This window comes from Peromyscus eremicus, chromosome 12, assembly GCF_949786415.1.
Source record: "Peromyscus eremicus chromosome 12, PerEre_H2_v1, whole genome shotgun sequence".
In the NCBI taxonomy this organism is placed as follows: domain Eukaryota; kingdom Metazoa; phylum Chordata; class Mammalia; order Rodentia; family Cricetidae; genus Peromyscus; species Peromyscus eremicus.
Window position 1 is genome coordinate 59,430,014 of NC_081428.1, and position 20,333 is coordinate 59,450,346.

At 47.2% G+C, this 20,333-nt stretch overlaps 1 protein-coding gene across 2 annotated transcripts in view; it reads right to left on the reverse strand.

The window, feature by feature from the left end:
- Positions 1–19,683, reverse strand: part of Mylk (myosin light chain kinase) — a 181,620-nt gene extending 161,937 nt beyond the window's left edge. For both annotated transcript variants that reach the window (XM_059277280.1, XM_059277279.1), the window contains exon 1: positions 19,516–19,683. In XM_059277280.1, coding sequence (XP_059133263.1) covers positions 19,516–19,680 — 165 coding nt within the window. In that variant the 5' untranslated portion in view covers positions 19,681–19,683. The remainder of the gene's footprint in view (positions 1–19,515) is intronic.
- Positions 19,684–20,333: the final 650 nt, after the last annotated feature.

Below are 20,333 nucleotides of genomic sequence, written 5' to 3' on the forward strand. Positions count from 1 at the left end.
TACGTACATATAAGTTGATTTTGTCTGGTATTCTGTCATAGCAATGGCAAGAGCAACTAAGAACAGTATCCCACCACGTGGGTCCCTTCAGCTGACACCCACATGTCACCACACCTTATGGTCCTTCTCAGCTCAGGCCCCTGGTAAATGCTCTCGCTGGTCTAGATGCCTAAACTCTCAGTAGAAAGAAACTGGTTCTTAGCTGGTTCTTAACTGGTTCTTCTCTGGACTCACCATTCTTATTCTTCTTATTATCCCCTGGACCCTTTGTATCCCATTCTCTGCTCCAACAACATAAACTTCCTAGAGCAGCCACTGTCAGAGTGGAGCAGCTCAGAAGGGAAAGGAAATCCACCATGCTTGCAAATGATGGGACGGCTATGAGGCATGGGGTAAGGCAGGGGAGGAGTACTCTCCACCTGCTGTCTCTGAGAGTGAGCTAGGGCACCTCCCTGACACACACACCCTTCCTGGCACAGGCCTGGCCCCTCGACTCTCATGCCCCCATCCAGGTTACTTTGCTCACTGCTGCTCTTACAGACTTCCTTCTGTCACTCTGTCCTGCCCACATTCTCAAGAGATCCAGTCTTCTCTTAGCCCATACATCTTTGTCCATCCACCGCATCACCATGTCCCCAGGAGATGTCAAACACACACCGCAAGTCCCCACATTCACCAAGACCAGGCAGTAATGCTCCTATAGGGATAAAAATTAGTTCTAAGAATGGGCAAAAAAAATAAATCCCCCTATCTATCTATCTATCTATCTATCTATCTATCTATCTATCTATCTATCTATCTATCTATCATCTATCTATCTATCTAACATATACACACATATATACATAAACTATGAAACATAAATAACAGTGACTATCTGTGACACTCAGTTCCTATTGTGGAGCTCTGTAGGGGGATGACAATGAAGGAAAAAAAGGTTGAGAATTACTAATCTATGAGTTGACCATGCACAGCCATCCATGGACCCCTCCCCTGATACACGATCATCAGATATATCATTCTCAAAGGTGAAGCTGGGCAAGACACTGAAGGCCAGCCACCATTTGCCACATGATCCCCTGTGGGTGGCTGACACCTACAGTGGGATACTGATTTCCAGACCTGAGTGGCTCACAGAGTCACTGTGCTCACATAGCCTCTCCTTGGCCTGTCTGAAAGGCTCAGTAGATTCTGAAAGTCCCCGCTTCAAGGAATACCCTCTCTAAAAGTCTCTCCAGAGTAATGACTCACGTGTTAAGGTTTCTAGAATTCATTTCAAACTCCAGATGAAGAGGTGGACCTTTATTACAAAAGAGCTCTGCCGATCATAATTCATTAATTATGTTCAAGGGTTCCTTGTACGTAAGGGAGACTGTCTGGAACCAAACTGCTCCAGACATGCTCCCCTCCCCTCTTTCTATGCATAACAAGTGTCCTTATCCTCCAGCCCCAAAGCATTCCACCTGTCAAGCATTTTCTGTCGCTGAGCAACCTGGTTGTGGGGACCACAGGCTGGGGCTCATCTATTAGGGCTCCACTTTCCTTCACTGTGGTGGATAATGCAAGCCCTGTATGACAGGCTGTGGAAAGTATGTCCAGGTGCCTGGCTCCGCTCAGCCTCATGCCTTTTAAATCAGGATCCAGATTTGATTTGATTTTCCTTGCCTTCCTGGCTCCAACTCTTCCAGGCTCATTTTTCACCCCTCTGTCAGACTTCCCGGGGCTTGGTGGCCAAGAGCTTCCCACTTCCCTGGCATCCCTTCTTCCTAGGCTTGGGATGCTGTGCTGGCCATTGAACTCCAGTCCTTAGCAGGGCTCACCCTGCCTTACCCACTTGAACTGCACCCACAGTCTCACTGGGGTTTTCCACCTGGGACTTGCATCTTATACAAGAGTTGCCTGGGGACTCAACATGTCACCAAATGAAAGGAAAAAAAAATGTGGATCAATTCCTATGCCCACCATCACTGTCTGGTGTCAGGGCACAGGTTTCTATTTTCTATCACGGTCCCCCAACTACCTTTCATCTCTGAAGGGTCTTTAGCAGAGGCACTTTCTTTCAAAACTGACACCAGAGTGCACTTCTTTTTCAGCCAGCATATCTCTCCCTCTCCCTCTCCCTCTCCCTCTCCCTCTCCCTCTCTCTCTCTCTCTGTGTGTGTGTGTGTGTGTGTGTGTGTGTGTGTGTGTGTGTTTGGAATACATATGAGTGGCTGCTCCTTACGTGGATGGACAACACTGTGGTTCTGCCATACTTTTATCCCAGGACTAGCAAACGTCGCCCTATAGCTAGTGTTTACAGAAATGAATCACTGACAGACGACCCATGCCAGCCAGCCTTCTGAGTGCCACAACTGACATGAAGAACTGTGGAAGAGAACGGGGACAACGGTAGCATGTCAAGAGGACCTGTCAGTCTTGACGCCAATATCGGGTTCGTACTTTATTCTATGACGTTATGGGATGTCAGTACAGGACGGGGTATGGGAGCCATCTGCTTTGACCTCCTCATCTTACAGAGAAAGAAACTCATGCCTAGAAGTCAGAGCATGCAGAAACCAAATCCCAGGCACCTGGCCACCAGCCCAGCTCTCCTTCCAGGTTGTGCCGGTGATCTCAAGTGAAGCAGACCCTTGTGACAACCACAAGTCACTGGAGGGCGTCATTTGAAAAGACAGCATTTGTGCGTCCCCAGACTGATGTAGTGTCCTGATACACTGAAGCTCATTCTCGCTCAGGACTAGCCTAACCAAAACTCACTGGTTATCTACCATTGCCAGGTATGGTGGTACGTGCCTGTAATATCAGCACTTAGAGGCTTAAGGCCAGCACTGGCTACACGAGACCATGTCTAAAAACAAAACAAAACAATAACAGCAACACACACACACACACACACACACACACACACACACACACACACACACACAAATAAGCCTACTGTTATGGTTTGAATCTTAAATGCCCCCTCCCCACCACAACAAACTTATTGTTTGATTGCTTGGTCCCTAATTTGTAGGGTTTTTGTCTGTTTGTTTGTTGTTTGTTTTTTGTTTGTTTGTTTGTTTTAAGGCTTCGGAGCCTTCAGGAAGTGAGACATGACTTGTAGAAGTAGGTTACTAGGGGCAGATGCTGCATTATTATACCCTCCCCTGGATCCCGACAGCTTTCTTGGCTTCCTGGTCTGCTACCACGCAATCCTGCCACCCTGGCTAAGCTGCTCCGTCCTGCCTTCCCCGCTATGATGGATGGACACTTCTGAAATGACAAGCCCCTTCCTCCTTTAAGGTTTGTGGTTGGTTATTTTGGTCACAGCAACGGAAAAGTAACTGGTACAGAATGCGGGGAAGTAGGAGTTGTTTCTGGGACTAAATCTGACCACATGGCTCTTAGGCCTTTGGAAATGGCTTGTAGGGGAGGATTTGGAAAAGTCTGGAGCTATAGCTAGAGAAGCCCCAGAGGCTGTCAGCTCCATCTAACAGATGATTGGTGGTGGGAGTTTGAAAATGTGGAGAGAAATACAGACAGCAGAGGCTGTGCTCTTGAGGTTTCAGGGTGGGAAATGGACTAGAGGCCACTCTTGTTACATTCTGGCAAAGAATCTGGCTATATTCTACCTGGCTTTAGCAAATTAGAGGGAGGCTGAATTCACAAGTAATGATCTAATTTATTTGGTGAGTAAAATCTAAATATAGCATAGCATTTAGTCTGTAGCATGGTTATTGCTGGCTACTTATAGCCACCTTTATGATGAAAGTCCTGAGAGGCAAAGTAGAAATATTATTAAATGCCTGGGATTTGGTTTCTGCTGTGCATGGGGCACTGGGGCCACAGGAAAGCTTAGTCTGCTACAAGACCGACCTCCACCACCACCATCAAAAGACTCCAGGATGTGAAAGCACAGGCTTCCACTTGAAAAGAGCACGCCACTGGGGTGCCCTGCCAAAAAGATCTTTCCAGGAAAGTATTTTCCAGGTCCAGCTACCCATGAGGCCACTGCAGCTATATCCAAGGGGGCTGTCTTAGTTAGGGTTACCACTGATGTCATGAAACACCATGACCAAAGCAACTTGGGGAGGAAAAGGTTTGACTTCCACTTTCAGTTCATCATCAAAAGAAGTCAGGACAGGAATTCAAGCAGGGCAGGAACCTGGAGGTGGGAGCTGATGCAGAGGCCATGAAAGAATGCTGCTTACTGGCCTGCTCCTGATGGCCTGCTTTCTTATAGAACCTAGGGCCACCAGATCAGGGATGGTACCACCCACAATTGGCTGCACCCTCCCCCATCTATCACTAATTAAGAAAACGCCCTACAGATCTGCCTACATCCTGATCTTATGGAGGCGCTTTCTCAATTGAGGTTCTGTCCTCTCTAATGACTCTAGCATGTGTCAAGTTGACACAAAAACTAGCCAGTCCAGGGACTCATCAACTATTTCCTGAGCTAGCATCCATGGTAGGGCCATGGTATCATCCATGGGATGCCCGTTTCATAGGTAAGCAGAATGCAGAGGCCTAGGTGACGGGACAACGGGAAAAGGGCCAGTTCAGATGTTACAAGTGGTTGTGGCTTCTTTTCCTTAGGTAAGAAGTGAAAATGTGTATTATCCTTTAGTGTTGGTAACTTAAGCCCTAATGCTCTGTGGCTGGGCTTATACACCCAGGAACTGACAGCTCGTGCTCTGCTAACTAAAATCTTACACCCCTAAACTAGACCCATGTAATTCTGGGGACTCAGCTCAGAAGAGTACCTGCTCCGGCTTTGAACGCAGGCAGCCCGGCAGCCCGAGCTACAGCTCCCGAGCTTCGGGTGTTGGGAGAACCATAGCTCTTAATATTCGGGAACTCTCTTTGGGACTCTTACAGAGACCAGAACTTGTCGTCTCAGCTCCCCAAAGCCTCCCACTTTTGGTTCTTGGAGTCTTTTCCTCCACAGTCTCAGCTCTCCACTGTCTCTAACCCTCTTAGTACTCCCACAGTCCCTATAAGCTCACACCTCAGTTTCTCCTCCTGGCTGCTCTCTTAAGACCTCGGGCACCTTCCTGTGGTTGCCATGACTTATCTGTTCTCTGCGAAACCAGCCCAGCCCACCCTACCTGTGGTAGACTAAAAGAGACAAAAGACCACTGGGAGAGACATTTGGGGGCCTGCTGTTGTGACGCTGGGAGCAAGAGTTGTATGTATGAAGAAACTGCTTAGCCTGACCACAAAAAAAAAAAAAAAGGGAAATGGAATGTGATTATATACCTATATAGTCTGGAAAGGAGTTTGGCATTCTGGTAGTATTTTTGGTTCCACCAGTCACAATCTTGTTCATGTACGGTTTCTAGACCTACCAACTACAAGTCTCAAATACACACCGATTACCAGCATTGCATAAGCACCAATCACAATCGCTGCGCTGTCACTGGGAAGGTGTTCTCTCCTGTATAAGAACAGCTTCAAGATGGCTGAGGTCATCTGAAGCAGACAGAGGCTTGCAACCGCCCAAGTGATGTCCCTCAGAGCTGGCGCAAGGGGTCTGGAACAATCATGATGGAAATGAGACGGAAGCAGAAACTGGGGCTTTGGGAGAAGCCATGGCTGCAGTGCTCTTAAGAGCTAGTGGGATGTTTCCTTGAGGAGCCCATGAAGTGTCCACAGCACACAGATTGCTGTGAACAGCCTGGACAGTTGCTAAAGAAGCGAAGAGGCGGCTGGCGGCTCCCTGCCCTAGGTAACCCGACACAAGAGCAGGGGCTGGCAGTTGTCAGTTGAGCTAAACGACTGTCCCCTAACACCCTAGTTTAAGGAGGAAAAAACAGGCATTAGAGGCTGCTTATAACAAAGCCTTATCTCATGAGTCTGGGAAGATGGCTTGGGGTTAAAAGCATTTGTTGCTCTTGCAGAGAACCTGAATTTGGTTCCCAGCACCCCCAAGCAGCAGCTCCCAACATCTGTAACTCCAGTTCTAAGGGATCTGACACTGTCATTGGATCTCTGGGCAGCAGGCACACATGGGGTGAACACACTTCAATGTGGGCCAAGCATTCGGCTACAAAAATAAAGAAAAAATTCAAATGTCACTAACGTTCTTAACAGTCCTAAGAGTGCTTAATCCCCGAGCAATACCATTAGGAAGGGTTGAGTCCATATGATCTGTCTCACAGGGAACTGACCCTGCACAGTGGAGGAAGCTGGTGAGGAGCCTGATCACAACACTCTAAGAGGGTTCTGTTTTGAAAGGAAACACTCAAGACTGTGCAATAGGAAGAGCTTGACCACAGGAGATAAGCCCAGGAGGGCTGAGCAGCTAGCATCTGGAACACCAGGCACTAAGTCTTCAGCACCACCACTCAGAGGTGGTGGATGTGGTTTGTAGGAGGTGATTAACACCAGTCTTGCTCTTCCCGGAGCCCTCCCGCAGAGCACTGTGCTCTCAAGAGTCCTTTCACCTGGTGTAATGATGCTTGTGTTTCCCCAGAGTGCTGGGAAACAGAAGAGGGGTAATTAGCACTCGCTGCTCTCAGACTAGAAGGACTTCATATGTTATACAAGGCTACAATAATGTCTGGTATATTATTAAAAATAAGATCTGATCAGAATAACCTATAAAGGAAATTGGCACCGGATACAAACAGACCAAATAATATAATAGACTGCTAAAAGGAAACAACTCTCAGACTATTTGGCCAGCTCCCAGGGTGATGTGGAGAATGCAGATACAGCCATGTTCACAAATGGCAGCAGCCCTGTCCTTCTCACACATTTCTGGTTCTCAACAAATTAACTGGCTCGTGAGAAAGTGCTCAGTAAACGTTAGTTGAGTGAACCAGACTCAGACACTCAAAATCTACCTGCAATAAAGGCAGGGCATTAATGAGGCAAGAGACTAGCATCTAGAAAGCCTGTAGGCTAAACAATTTCTCCGTGCTGGGCAACAACCAGGAGCTAACAGTGGAATAGGCTTTCAATATTAGACAACCATGTTTGTTTCCGGTGCTGGAGAGTCCAACCGAGGGCTTTGTGAATGGCGTGTAAGCACTCACTCCAGCCGGAAGCTGCATCCCCATCCCTAAAAGAGAGACAACAAAGACTGAGTGTGGTGCACATACCTGTAATCCCAGCACTCAGGAGGCTGAAGCAGGAGGATAGGGGCTTCGAGGCCAGGCTGGACTACATAGAAAATACCACATCAGCTAGAGCTACATAGGGAGGGAGCTCATATCTGGATGGCAATGATGATGTAAAAGTCAGACATGAGCCAGGTAGATCTCTGTGAGTTCGAGGCCAGCCTGGTCTACAGAGCGAGATCCAGGAAAGGCACCAAAACTACACGGAGAAACCCTGTCTCGAAAAAACAAAACAAAAAGTCAGGCATGTGAAATATCACATACTATAAAATATGCCATAGCATTTCAGTTCTTACAGGGCCTTAGAGCCAGGTGAACCGTGACTCTCGAAGGAAGAACATGGGATCTGGGAGGTGCAATGATTTCTCCACAGCTATAAGCAACTCCACAGCAGGCAGAAATCCTGGACAAGACTTCTTATAGTACAGAACGGTAATCACCTGATTGAACTCTGAATCGTCTCAAACATGGCAACAAAGAGAATACAATGGGATGGTAGCGCTGCAAAAGGCTCCAGAGAAGAAAAAGTTGTTTGGTTACCAAAACTGGACATGGAGGGTTGCTGTGGGATGATCTGTATGTCAAGTGTGTTGCTGATTGGTCAATAAATAAATCACTGATTGGCCAGTGGCCAGGCAGGAAGTGTAGGCGGGACAAGGAGGAGAATAAAGCTGGGAAGTGGAAGGCTGAGTCAGAGAGACACTGCCAGCCGCCATGATGACAAACAGCATGTGAAGATGCCGGTAAGCCACGAGCCACGTGGCAAGGTATAGATCAATGGAAATGGATTAATTTAAGCTGTAAGAACAGTTAGCAAGAAGCCTGTCACAGCCATACAGTTTGTAACCAGTATAAGTCTCTGTGTTTACTTGGTCGGGTCTGAGCGGCTGTGGGACTGGCAGGTGAGAGAGATTTGCCCTGACCGTGGGCCAGGCAGGAAAACTCTAGCTACAGAGGGTGGCAGCCATATTTGTTTGTTGCCGTTGGTTTTTTTCCTCCCTTTGGAGACTCAACTCACCGGTCTTGCTTTTGTTTTATTACAAAAGTGGTACCTTCGTAGCTAACGTTGAATTTTGAGGAATGTGACACTTGACCAAGGATCTCACATACAAGGTTCTAAGAAATGAGGCAAATGAACAGGCACTAGGCCAGGCCCACTGATGAGCAACAACCCAGTCCTGTGCACCTTGACCCTGTGGCCACCTGCAGTATAGTAGCTGTAAGATCACCTTGGTCCGGACCCTCCATCTCCAACTGCTCATTCTGCCACTCCACTTCGCTTATATTTCAAGGCAAAGAGCTAATTGGAAACAGTTGAGACAATAGGCACCTAAGACCCTCCCTAGCACAGCCAGGTCCATCTTATTTGTGCCAGCCCTGTCTTCTCTGATTGGGAAGCTGTCCCGGAGCGATTTTAAAAACGTAACATTTAGAGTACATCCAACACCACCACCACCACCACATCCTACTTCCAAGTCTCCAAAGCCTCTACTAATCGCATGTAATAAGCACATTCGTGCTTCCACGAGATTGAGATCAGTCTACACAGCCACATCTTGGTTTCTACTTTCTCTCCACTTCATGCTATTCTCACACATTTCCATTTATGGATGTAGCTCCCCCAAATGCCAAGCAGGTGAGATGTTATATAATAGCTGCCATATTGATGCATTTATTTAATGCTCTCTCTCTCTCTGCGTACAGGCTGGTTCCATTTCTGCTATGATAAATAGTATTCTGAGCATCTCTATTCTGGCTGTTCCCCCCCCCCCCCCGATTCTCCATTGAGAGTTAAGTGACAGTGTCAAAACAGAATTCTTGGTAAAGTAGATCAATGGTTTTATTGCTCCTATAACATTCTTCCAGTCCAGGTCCCAGGAGGCTGAGCTAATCCTCAATGCTTCCAGGAAAGAAAACATCCCGCCTCCTCACGGCTCCCGCAACAGGCTTTGAGAGCTTGATTTCGCTCGTTTTTCAGGTATACAACGCCTGAAAGGTATTTACATTTCTGTGTGTTGAACTGCCAGTAGTGTTGTGTAATGCATTTTGATGCAGTTACATGTTTTTCCATGTCCACATGCTGTCTATGAGATTTCCAGTGTAAATTTTGGATTTGTCTTTGATCGTTTATCTGACAGGATCTGGACACTGAACTCGGGTTGCTGGAACAAATATTTTTACAAGCATTTTATTATGCTTTAAAAATTTACAGACATAATTTTTATCTACTGTGAACAGAAACTCCAGCGATGAGAACATATGAAAAGTAAAAGGTATATGTTGAGAACATAAACTGACAAAAAGATGTTTTTTCCCCTCTTAATCTTTCCCCTTCCTACAAAAGTATCACTTCCCAAGCAGAGCCTTCAAAATCATCTTTCTATTCTTTTTATCATTAACTTCATAATCAATACTAATATTCTCCGGGTGTGATGAGTAGTGTTATCATTAGCTAAATGGAATCTAAAATCATCCGAGAGATAGGCTTCTGGGAGCTACTGTGGGAGATGGTGTGGGAAGATCTGTTCATTGTGGGTGCAGACACCATTCTCTGGCGAGGGTCCTGGATTACATTTGTGGGGAAACAGAACTGAGCAGCAACATGAATTCACTGCTCTCTGCTTCCTGCTGGTGGATATGACAGGACCAGCTGCTTTAAGTTCCTGCCGCTTGACTTCCTGGCCATGCTGGACTCTATCTACACTTGTACTGTGAGCCAGGATAACGCACCCCCCCACACCTCTTAATTTGTTTTTGTCACAGTATTTTACCACAGCACCAGGAAAAGAAACTAAGGCACTTGATCGGTTTCCTAATAAATGCATTTTAGTGGATATATCAAGTTATAAAAATTACATGCATTAATGTGGTACCATATAATGCTTCAATACATGCACGCATGGACTGTTGTTTATACAGGTCACATAACCACAGTTACATCTATGCTCAAGAGCCGTGGATCATTTCTTTATGGAAGTCATTTTCAAATTCCTTTTAGCATCGTGGAGTTCACAGCACTGATATTTATAGTCATTTACTATGCAATAGGAGCCCAAAGCTCCTTAAGCCCACCAGCTGCACTTGAGGACTCACAGCTTAACCTTGCCCATCTCTCCTCCCTTCCTCCCCTCCCCAGCCTCTGGTACCCACCATGTCCTCTCCACTTCCATGTGCCCACTCAGACAGCACTTAGAGGATTTCCACCAGGAAAAGTGAAGACTTTCTCTGACTTAGGCTGCCTCCCTCTTGCCAGTCCTGTTTGGAATTTTAGATCTCTTATTGGGCATCTATGGCATGGTCACAAGCTCAGATGCCTACAGAGACTGGGCGGAAAAACCCAGCCACAAAAACTGGGCGTGGAGAAGAACCATCTGAGGACTGTTCTTAACCATCTTCTGCTGCCCTACTATGAATTTAGACAAGTGTGTGTGAACTCAGGGGATGCCAAAGTCAAAATTGGCAACAGGCACCGGCCTTGGTGTTGGGAGAAAACTGCAAACGGTAGAGATGAGAGCAACCTGGAAAAGACATCCTTAGACTGGGCAGATAGCATCTGCTGAGCAGGCGTGCCCCTGTGGAAACGCTGGCACATCCTATTTGTTAAGAAAGGCCCTTCCAGAGAGAGAGATGGCTCAGCAGTTAAGAGCACTGACTCATGTTCCAGAGGACCTGGGTTCAATTCCCAGGCCGTTCAGTGTCCGATCATACCAGGATAAAATTTTAAAAAATAAAACAAGAAAAGCCCCTTGTGTTATCAGCACCCACATTGGGCAACTCACAACCACCTGTGACTCCAGCTCCTGGGGATCCAACACCTTCTTCTGGCACGTGCACACACACACACACACACACACATACACACACACACACACACACACGACACACGACACACGACACACGACACACAGCATGCATACACAAATACATTTTTACAAAGAAAGAAAGAAAGGCCCTTCGAATAGAACTGTAGGTGTAAGCTTTCTACTTGTAAATAGTAACTCACATTTCCTGGGAGTACCACAAGCAAAAGGTGCCAAATCTGGCTCTTGAATGGACTTTATTTACCTGTATCATTATGGGTTTGTTTGTTGTTTGTGGGATCGTAGCTACCCAAGCACTGAAATTACAGGTATGTGCCACCTCACCCACCTGTCATTGCGGTTTCTGAGTCACATAATTAAACTGTGGTTATCCGACCCATCCATTCCAGAGAATATTTATTGCATTAACGCCCCACTGTGTCCCTATACTTTGCCGTTTTTCCCATTCACTGCTGCTTTACTTCTGGCTTGCCAAAGCTTTCAGAATTTGCTTTCTGTAACTAAACTAACACTTCTGAGCTGTGTCTAGTGGGTTGGTAATAATATCATATACATTTTCCTCAAATAGCTTGGGACCATCCATTATCTAATTCAGACTAAAGAACTAGTTTCCAAATGTAGGCAGCTGTAATGAACCTTCCAAAACTGAATACAAGCCCATCCTCTTGAGTGGGGGGATAGCTACACGCTGCATGTGGGGAAGTCTCCTGACGAACTTCCCTTAAGAGACTCTGGCCATGCAGCAAACATACAGCACATCCAACTCTCCTCACTATGACAAAGGAAGCATCCCCCACCCCAAGACTGGCTAATAGCTACACTAAGAGCTCTAATTTTCTCCACAAAGATGTTAGAAAACCATCTTTCTTTTAATCCCCAGATCCTTGACCTCACATAGGAAGCTCTGTCTTCTGTGGAGTCTTCATCTTAGGTCTGCTCCAATAGGAACAGTGGGGGATCCTTCAGGGAACCTCGAAACCATGGATGCCCTTTTCCTCGATACTCAGTGCAGCTCTGAACTCATCCCCGTTTGGACCTCCCTAAGTTCATTTCCACGGCATAGGTAGAAGGCAAAGAATTGCTAAGTTTGTTCAATCTACCATGTCAACCTAATGTGGCCACCAACTGCTGACAACTAGTTTTCAGCAATATCTACTCTATCACCCCATTCTATTCCTTCATGGACTGCAGCATGCAGGCAATGTCTGCTAGCCACCTGGAGCAGATATCTGCGGGAATCTAGGGAGTAAACTCATGCTGGCTGAGCTAAGGTTAGCATTCCTGCTACAGTCGGAGGATTGGAGAAAAACATTCTCTCCTCCAGAGGTGACATTATCCTTTGGACACATCTTATGCCTTAAGTAAATTCTCAAGAATTCAATGTTTCATTTCTATTGTGAACAGAACACTTATTTTAAAAAAGTATTTTTAAATACTTATTTGGTTTATGCATATGCATATGTTTATGTGCCTGAGTGTGTGTATATGCATCATGTGTGTGCAGCAGAGGCCAGAAGAAGGATTTGGATCCCCTGGAACTGAAGTTAGAGGCAGTTTAAGAGCTGCCATGTGGACACTGGAAACCAAATTCTAGTCCTCTGCAAAGGAGCAAATGTTCTTAACTGCTGAGCCATCTCTCCAGCCCAGAACAGCTATTTTTAACATGTCTTTTAGCTGTGAATCACAAATACCTAATAGCTGAATCAATAAGAATGCTCTAGATCAGGCATGTCCAAAAGGCTTTCTGTGATGGCAGAAATACTCGAAAACCTGTGCTGCTTGACACAGTAGCTATTGGCCTCATAAAACCACTGAGCACTGAAAGTATGTGTATGGCCTAGTAAGTCTATTTCCCTAGGATGGCCAAGGAAAGGAATTTTCAATTTTACTCCATTTCAATTAGCATTAACATAAGTTAAACAGCCACCCGTGGCTAGTGGTTATCCTATTCAATAGTGCAGATCCAGACCTTGAAGAACTCACTCTCATTAAAGAAGCAAAAGATAACAAACACTGGCATGATTTTAAATGGCTAGAACACAACTAAGTTGACGCTGGAGCATTAGGGAAATTCAGAGGGAGCCATGGAGAGTGGAAAAGCTGGTGAATACATCACGAGGTGCATCCATCTACTGACGTGCGAAATGCACGGGAAACAGGACTAAGGGAGAACAGCAGGGAGATCAGCACATACACACTGTACGTACAAAAGGATACTCAGACAGATGTCGTATTTGCACGGGCCATTTCTGAGTGTCTGTCTAAACTGTTGATGGGCACTTGCCTCTGAAAAATAGACCTTTCACATTGTCTCTGAAGTTTTATTTTATTATATGTATTAATTTTATTTGGGGGAACCTCAGGGGTGTGTACCACAGGTCCTCTCCTCCCATCATGTATATCCTGGGGATTGAACTCAAGAGAGTTGGGCCTGGCAACAAGTGCCGTTAATAACAGCTTACCATTGAAATCATTTTCTTCATTTTTAACACAGGCACAGAGACGATTACTGGATCACACATTTTAAAGACCAAAGTCTTTCCTACAGTTATTCATGACTGATGTTGTGTGATTATCAGGAACGGTGCACATCCTACAGCCATGGCTCTTCTGTACTCTAATAAAACAGCTAAAAGTTATACTTAAGGAAATCTGTCTAAAGGAAACAGAACCTAAGTCAATAAAGTGGGGAGGAAAAGCAAGTGCATCTTGGTCCAGGCACAGTCTGGGGATGAGCAAGAGCCCTAGGACATGGATGGGGAGGGTGGGAAGGATGCTGCAGTTGTGCTCAGAATGAGCTCAGAGCCACTGGGACTGGAGATGGCTGGAAGCTCAGGCACAGCTCCACTCTGGTGTCCTCAGTGAGGCAAAAATGTTCTGAGCACACAGTCATACAGCAGGTACTGTGTGTTACTCTTGAGGCCCAAAGACCGACAAGAAACAGCCACTGAGTTCAAGAAACTGGATTAGACCTGTGGAAGGAAAGCCAGACTCAAACGGTGTGTGTAACACAAGGTCTAGGTGCAAACGCTCTGGCATAGTCCTATCCGGTGTCACCCAGGTGGGGATAAGAAGACTAGGACTACATGTGTGATCCCATCAGCCATGACAACCCTATTTCCCTTCCTCCCACATCCGCCCCGCCACAGCAGTAACTCTGTTGATAGACTTCCTGCAACAATCTGGTTACACACGGTCACGGCTGCTGTTTATGCATGCACACCTTTCTATACCACAACACTTAGGACTCCTGGGGACCAGTGGAGGCCAGGCATGACATTTAAATTCCTCATGTCTTTGAATACAGCGACAACTTCTCAGGTGGATGGAAACTGGGAAGAAGGCCTCAGGGAATTGATACTACTATTGGTTCAAGCACAAATGGAAGCTATTATTTCCCCTCTTCCTTCTCCACAGCTGAAGCAGCATCTGCCTTGAGAAGGCCAAAGCAGCACTCTGCAGGAGGCCCACCTCAGTGAGCCCAAGGGCCCGGGTCAAACCTTGTTCTGGCGGTACTTCTCGGGGAGCCTTAAAGCATTAACTCCTCGGGTCTGCAGAACAGAAGGGCTGGGCTGTGGTTTTATTTGCTTATTGAAAATGGTAAGTCCCTGGGCAAAGGGGAAGAAATCTCCACTGATTTTAGTAGTTCCCCCACCGTTGCCTTTCTCATACCGGACCCTGTGGTAGGCAGGCAGCCCACCAATGCTGCAGTTCCCCACATGGACCACAGAACAGCCAGGGGTACTTCAGTTGGCCCAACAAATGGGGCCCTGGCTGTGCTCACAAGGAAGCCCAGCAAAGACATGAGTGGACAGGCGCACCACTGGGACACAGCAACGGGAGTCATGGGAAGAGGATCTCATAGCCTTGTAAGTGTGTGCAGGACCATGTGGTTAAAAACTGATGGGTCCTAAGTACGGTATGGAGAGGATGCAGCTGGATGGAAGTACAGGGGTTTCTAGATGTAAGTCAGGGCACCGCATGGGGTGCTTGTGTCTAAAGGGGGAGACAGATGGAGCACGAAGGCAAACTTTTGTGAATTTCTGGAAACAATCTCTCAAGCTTTGGGCATGCGAACCCCGCCTGCCAACACACACACACTCAAAGACATAGCTGAGCCAATTACCTAGACCTGATTGCACAGAAGGAGTGCCACAGAGTGCTCCATTTACCTCCAAGTGCAAGACTTTCTTCTGAACGGCCACAGCCAGGAAGGAAGGAATTCTTCTGGAATGTTTCAACTTCAGGGCCATACTCAACTCAGAATAAGGCAACCTGTCATGGCTAGTAAATTTGGAAAGGGACCGCTAGAGCTTCTAGCCGGGCCCTGTGCAGTCCATCATTTAAGGGACGCCATCTCTATGTACGCATCATTGGACCTGTATCAGTTAGGAAGATATTTTTGTAAAATTTCCTGGACGGATAATCACAGCTAAAGATCTTATCTTGGAAAGTCTCGAAGCCTTAGTATCGTCTCTTGTTTGCTAGTCCTTCACTGCTGTTCTCCCGCCTCCAGCCAGTCCTCAGTGTGCCCACTTACTGCCTCATGGTTTTAAAATGGCTGTCTGAGCATGGCATTGCATCTGTACTCAAGGCAGGAAGAAGGGAAGGTAGAAAATGAGAGAGAGCATCCACGATGTCTTTTCTCCTTAACTTTTAGTCATGAGAAGACAGCTTTCCTTGAAGCCCCCTAGATGACCTCAGCCCAGATGGGTCACTGGGCCACGCGGAACTGCCGTGGAAGCCTCGGGAGTTATCTCAGGGATTGGAAGAGCCCGCTAGGGGAATGGGTATAGGTTAGGTGTTCGCTGCTCAATTATCTGTCACAGAGTGGGACAGTGCTACAGGATGCAATAGATCTGACCCCAGGGAAAGAAAGGCTCAAGTCTGAAGTGCCTCGGGGGGCCTGAACCCAAGGAGGCAACTACAGCACCCCTCTAAATTCACCCATGTCTCGCTGATGAGAAGAGGTGCATTACCAGAGGAGGGGTTCACTTCGGTCTTTTTTTTTTTAAAGCAGGCATGATAGAAAAATGGCAGTGAGCGGGCAGTTGCTTTTAGCTTTCAGGGATAAAAACAGTAAGCCCACGTTTCAACCAGCTGCTAATCACAGGCCTGGAGGTGGTGAGGAAACAGACTTCATGACTTGCTCACATCCGTGGTGTCCACTGATGTGAGGGCACAGTCCTGGCCTCTCCGGAAGAAGCCGGCCCCTCCACTTAGAGTGGGAGCTCTCAAGAAGGAGGGGAAGCCAGCAGGCATCCTTGGGCATTAGTAATAGGGAGTCCAACAGGAACTGCCGGGCAGAACTGAATGATGAGGCATGACCTCAAAAGGTTCCCTGGAAAGAGCTCCCTCAAGAGCCCAATCCCCAAAGCTGTGGTCCTGTAGTGGCTGTGAGGCAGACACAGGTACAGACGACGCCACTGAGCAGGCTGTGTGCCCAGAGAAGAGGGCACTGCAGGCAGGGTGCAGAGGTCCAGAGGCAGCCTTGGGGGGCAGCTGGCACCTCTGGCCAAGCATGTGGGAGCCTATATTCAGAGCTCAGTTTCTCCTAACAGAAACCCCTGCTCAAAGCCATGACATACCACCTGATTTTTTTCCTTCTGTGAGGGCGCAAGGACATGATGTCCCTGGCTCAGCTTCAGCTTTGATATCAACACAACCAGCTACCTCATCCTGGGGTCATGAGAGGTGGCCCTTCCCTGATATGAATGTCTTCGTGTGTTTGTGGCCACAGAGCACCTGTGTTGATAGAGAGCTTTCTGCCACAGCTTCTTTTGCTGTCAGTAAGCCGGAGACTATCTGAATATCCCTCTCTAACAGCCTTCTGTACATGCTATACCAGCACGCTGCCAAAGTCAGATGGCAAGCAGCAGGGCAGGCCCATGGGCTGATTTAAAAGGAACACACAGACCACAAGGAATATGCAGAGTCATGCACTGGGTCAACAGAAGTCAAATAAAATACTCCAAAGACAATGCTGTTTTAAGAATTCTGGGGTGGAGAGATGGCTCAGAGGTTAAGAACACCGACTACTCTTCCAGAGGTCCTGAGTTCAATTCCCAGCACCCACATAGTGGCTCATAGCCATCTGTAATGAGATCTGGCGCCCTCTTCTGTGTACATAATAAATAAATAAATTAAAAAAAAATCTGCAGTCAGGCCGGGCAGGGGTGGTGCGTGCCCTTAATCCCAGCACCCAGGAGGCAGAGGCAGGCAGATCTCTGTGAGTTTGAGGCCAGCCTGGTCTACAGAGCGAGATCCAGGACAGAAGACACCAAAACTACACAGAGAAACCCTGTCTCAGAAAACCAAAAAAAAAAAAAAAAAAAAAAAAATTCTGCAGTCAACACTGCTATAATTTGGATTTGGATTGTCCCCAAGAAGCCCATGTGACAAAAGCTTGTCCTCAGGGTGGCCCTACTGGGAGGTGGAGCCTTAGTGAAAAAAAATTAGGTGTGCCTTTGAAGGGGCTGTTGGGACCCTGGCTCCTTCTGTTTCTTTGTTTCTGGGTCACAGAGAGTAGCTTTCTCTACTACAGGCCCTACTATGATGTGCTGCTCCTCCACAGGCCCAAAAGCAAGGGACCAACCACGGCCGAAAGCTCAGAAACCATAAGTTGAAGGAAACCTTTTAAAGGTTGGTTTAACTCAGTAATTTTGTTATAGTAACAGAAAGGCAACTAACACAACTTGGTAAATGTACCAAATGGTACTGAATTGCTCAAAATGATTAAATTTGTTTTATGTGAATTTCAGCTCAGCCGGAGAGGTACTGCATTACAACACTTTCTGACATCATGAAGCACTTTTAATGTCTTATTGGCTATTCTGGGCTAGAAATAGCCAGCATTTGTTGTTGTTGTTGTTGTTTTTTCCCTCAAATACAGAAACCCTAGCTTCACGGTAGGTACAAAAGAGTAGGTATGCTAACTCCTAGGTCCCAAGCTCTCACCTCAAAGCTACGGCTCCTTCGTGGCAGTGGCAGGGACAGACACTGGGGCTTCGCTGGGCTGTGAGGAAGCCAAGGAAGGAGCTGCCTCTCAGAAGCAGTGTGGTAGGAGGGTGGGGGGGTTCTGCTGACTAAGGCATGTCTTAAACGGCTTTTAATTTTACAATGTGTACAGTTCGGCATTTTATAAGAACATTCACAAAGTCACACAGCCACCATCAGGATCTAACTTCAGAACGTCTTCACCATCTCGGGAAGAAACTGTAACAACTGCAGCCATGCCCATCCCTCTCTCCTCCACCTGCTGGGACTGTTTATTCCTTCTGTCCTTCACACATGCCATCCTGGACATGCGATATAAATGGAATCGTGTGGTTTCGTTCTTTCCTGCCTGGCTTCTTTCGCTTACTAGAATGTGTTCAAGGGTCACCAATGCTGTGGCATGAACCAGCACTTCCTTCCTCTCTGTGGTCACCAGAGCCATTTCTGAATGCTCAAGGTTCCTTCCTGGTGTGGAGATGAGAGGAGGTGGACTAAATTCAGGGCAACAGAAGAGAGCCTTATGCTGGTGGAGCCCACAAACATCCCCAACAGTTCCCCTGTGGTCTGCTTTAGATAAAATATATAAAATTTGGTATTAGGGCGGACCCATTAGCACAGGTCCTAACTAGACAGATCAGTGCCTGGTGTAAATACAATTCAGAGCAGCTCTGGCCTTTTTCCAACTCAGAAGCCTCAGCACGCTCTCCAAAGGACTATGTGGCCAAACCTGCTACCTACACAAAGATAAGGCCAATGGCATCCAAGACACATCTGCGGGACCTCTTTCTCCCACAGCTTCCAGGAGCTCATGCTTACGGTCACAGGGGAACCTAAGAATTCCTCAGACTTCACTGTGTGCTCACACCAAGGCCTTTCAGCTTCCAGGGCTGGGACCCCTGTGTTTGATCTCCAAATGGACATTACCCATAACCTCCCTCATGTCCATATCACCTCGGAGTAAAGCTGATTTAAGGCCTAACAGCTTTCTAGAAGGCTTTCCCACTGGGTATAGCACCAGCTACTCTTGCAGATTTTCTTCTCTGCTCTCATCCTTATCTATGTAACAGGAAGCAGGCAAGGACCTGTCATTCATACTTTCAGAAGAAGAAATGGAGGCCCCTGGAGGGCAAGAGATCAAGATTCATTGGCAAAAGGTGACAAAATAAAATCAGGAGATTCTATCTGACATCTCACTACTCTGGGTGGAACAGGAGGGCAGCTGATAAAACATTCCTTCCAGAGAAGAAGTAGGGAGAGAAATCGGTCCATTTTTAGGAGACCAGATTTTGGAGCCCAGATTTAAACCCAAGGTGCATTCCTCCTGACACCAGACCATGTATCCAGAATATACCCAGCAGCAAACTACCTCAGGATGGTCAATTTGCATGGCCCCCTCCATTGCTGAGTCCACCAACATAGACCAGAGCTCACCATAAACCAAGAAACAGAGCAAGATGGTACACATTCAATTTATATGACGGTCCAAAGGAAGACTAGGCCTTCCGTCATGTCAGGCTTGCTGAGGACAAGTTTGATGAACACCCCCTTCCCCCATCCCCTGTCTCCCAGTCAACCACACTTCTTACCCTCCCTTCGAACTTGGCGGTGGCTCCTTCTTTGATGCAGAGGTTCCGAGGGGGCAGAATGAAAGCAGGGGCCTCCGTGAGGGGCACGGAGCTGACCCTCGAGGGATCCACACTGTGGGAGGTTTTGGACATGTGTGATGAAGCAACCAGTTTCATGTCCCCCATGGTCTACAAAAGGAAGAGGAGTGAGTCAGGTCTTAGAACATGTGGCATGTTGTTTCCCTTTTAGATACCACTTGCCCAGGCCTATGGTTGGAGCTATAAGGAGCAGGGGCCCAGGGGAGTCAGCATCCACCTGGAGTGGCTCTCTGTGGCTCCTCCACATAAGATACCAGGCAAGATACAGTCCTAGACCCCAGCTCCCAGGCCATGCCTGCCATCTTAGTAACCACTAAGAGCTTCCATAAACTCTTCTGAGAGAGCATGGCTTGGACAAGATCAGGGAAACTGGACACTGGATGGCTCATAGGTTTCTCAATAGGTCTCTGAGGGTCTGTGTTCAACCAACATCTACAGGAAGCACTAAGATGGGAAGTCCCAGCTGCTTCTGCCTGACCTATAAGAGCTCATGGGCTAGAAAAAATATGGCACCAAGACTCCAAAAAAGGCAGGAGATTGGGGTTAAAGTGACAAGGGCCCTAGGTGAGAAGGTGAGGGCTGGTGACTGAATGAAGGGGACAGTCAAGCCAGGGACTACATTGTAGAAAGGCTCAAGGATCGCTGGGAGGTGGTGGTGCATGCCTTTAATCCCAGCACTCGGGAGGTAGAGCCAGGTGGATCTCTGTGAGTTCGAGGCCAGCCCGGTCTACAGAGCGAGA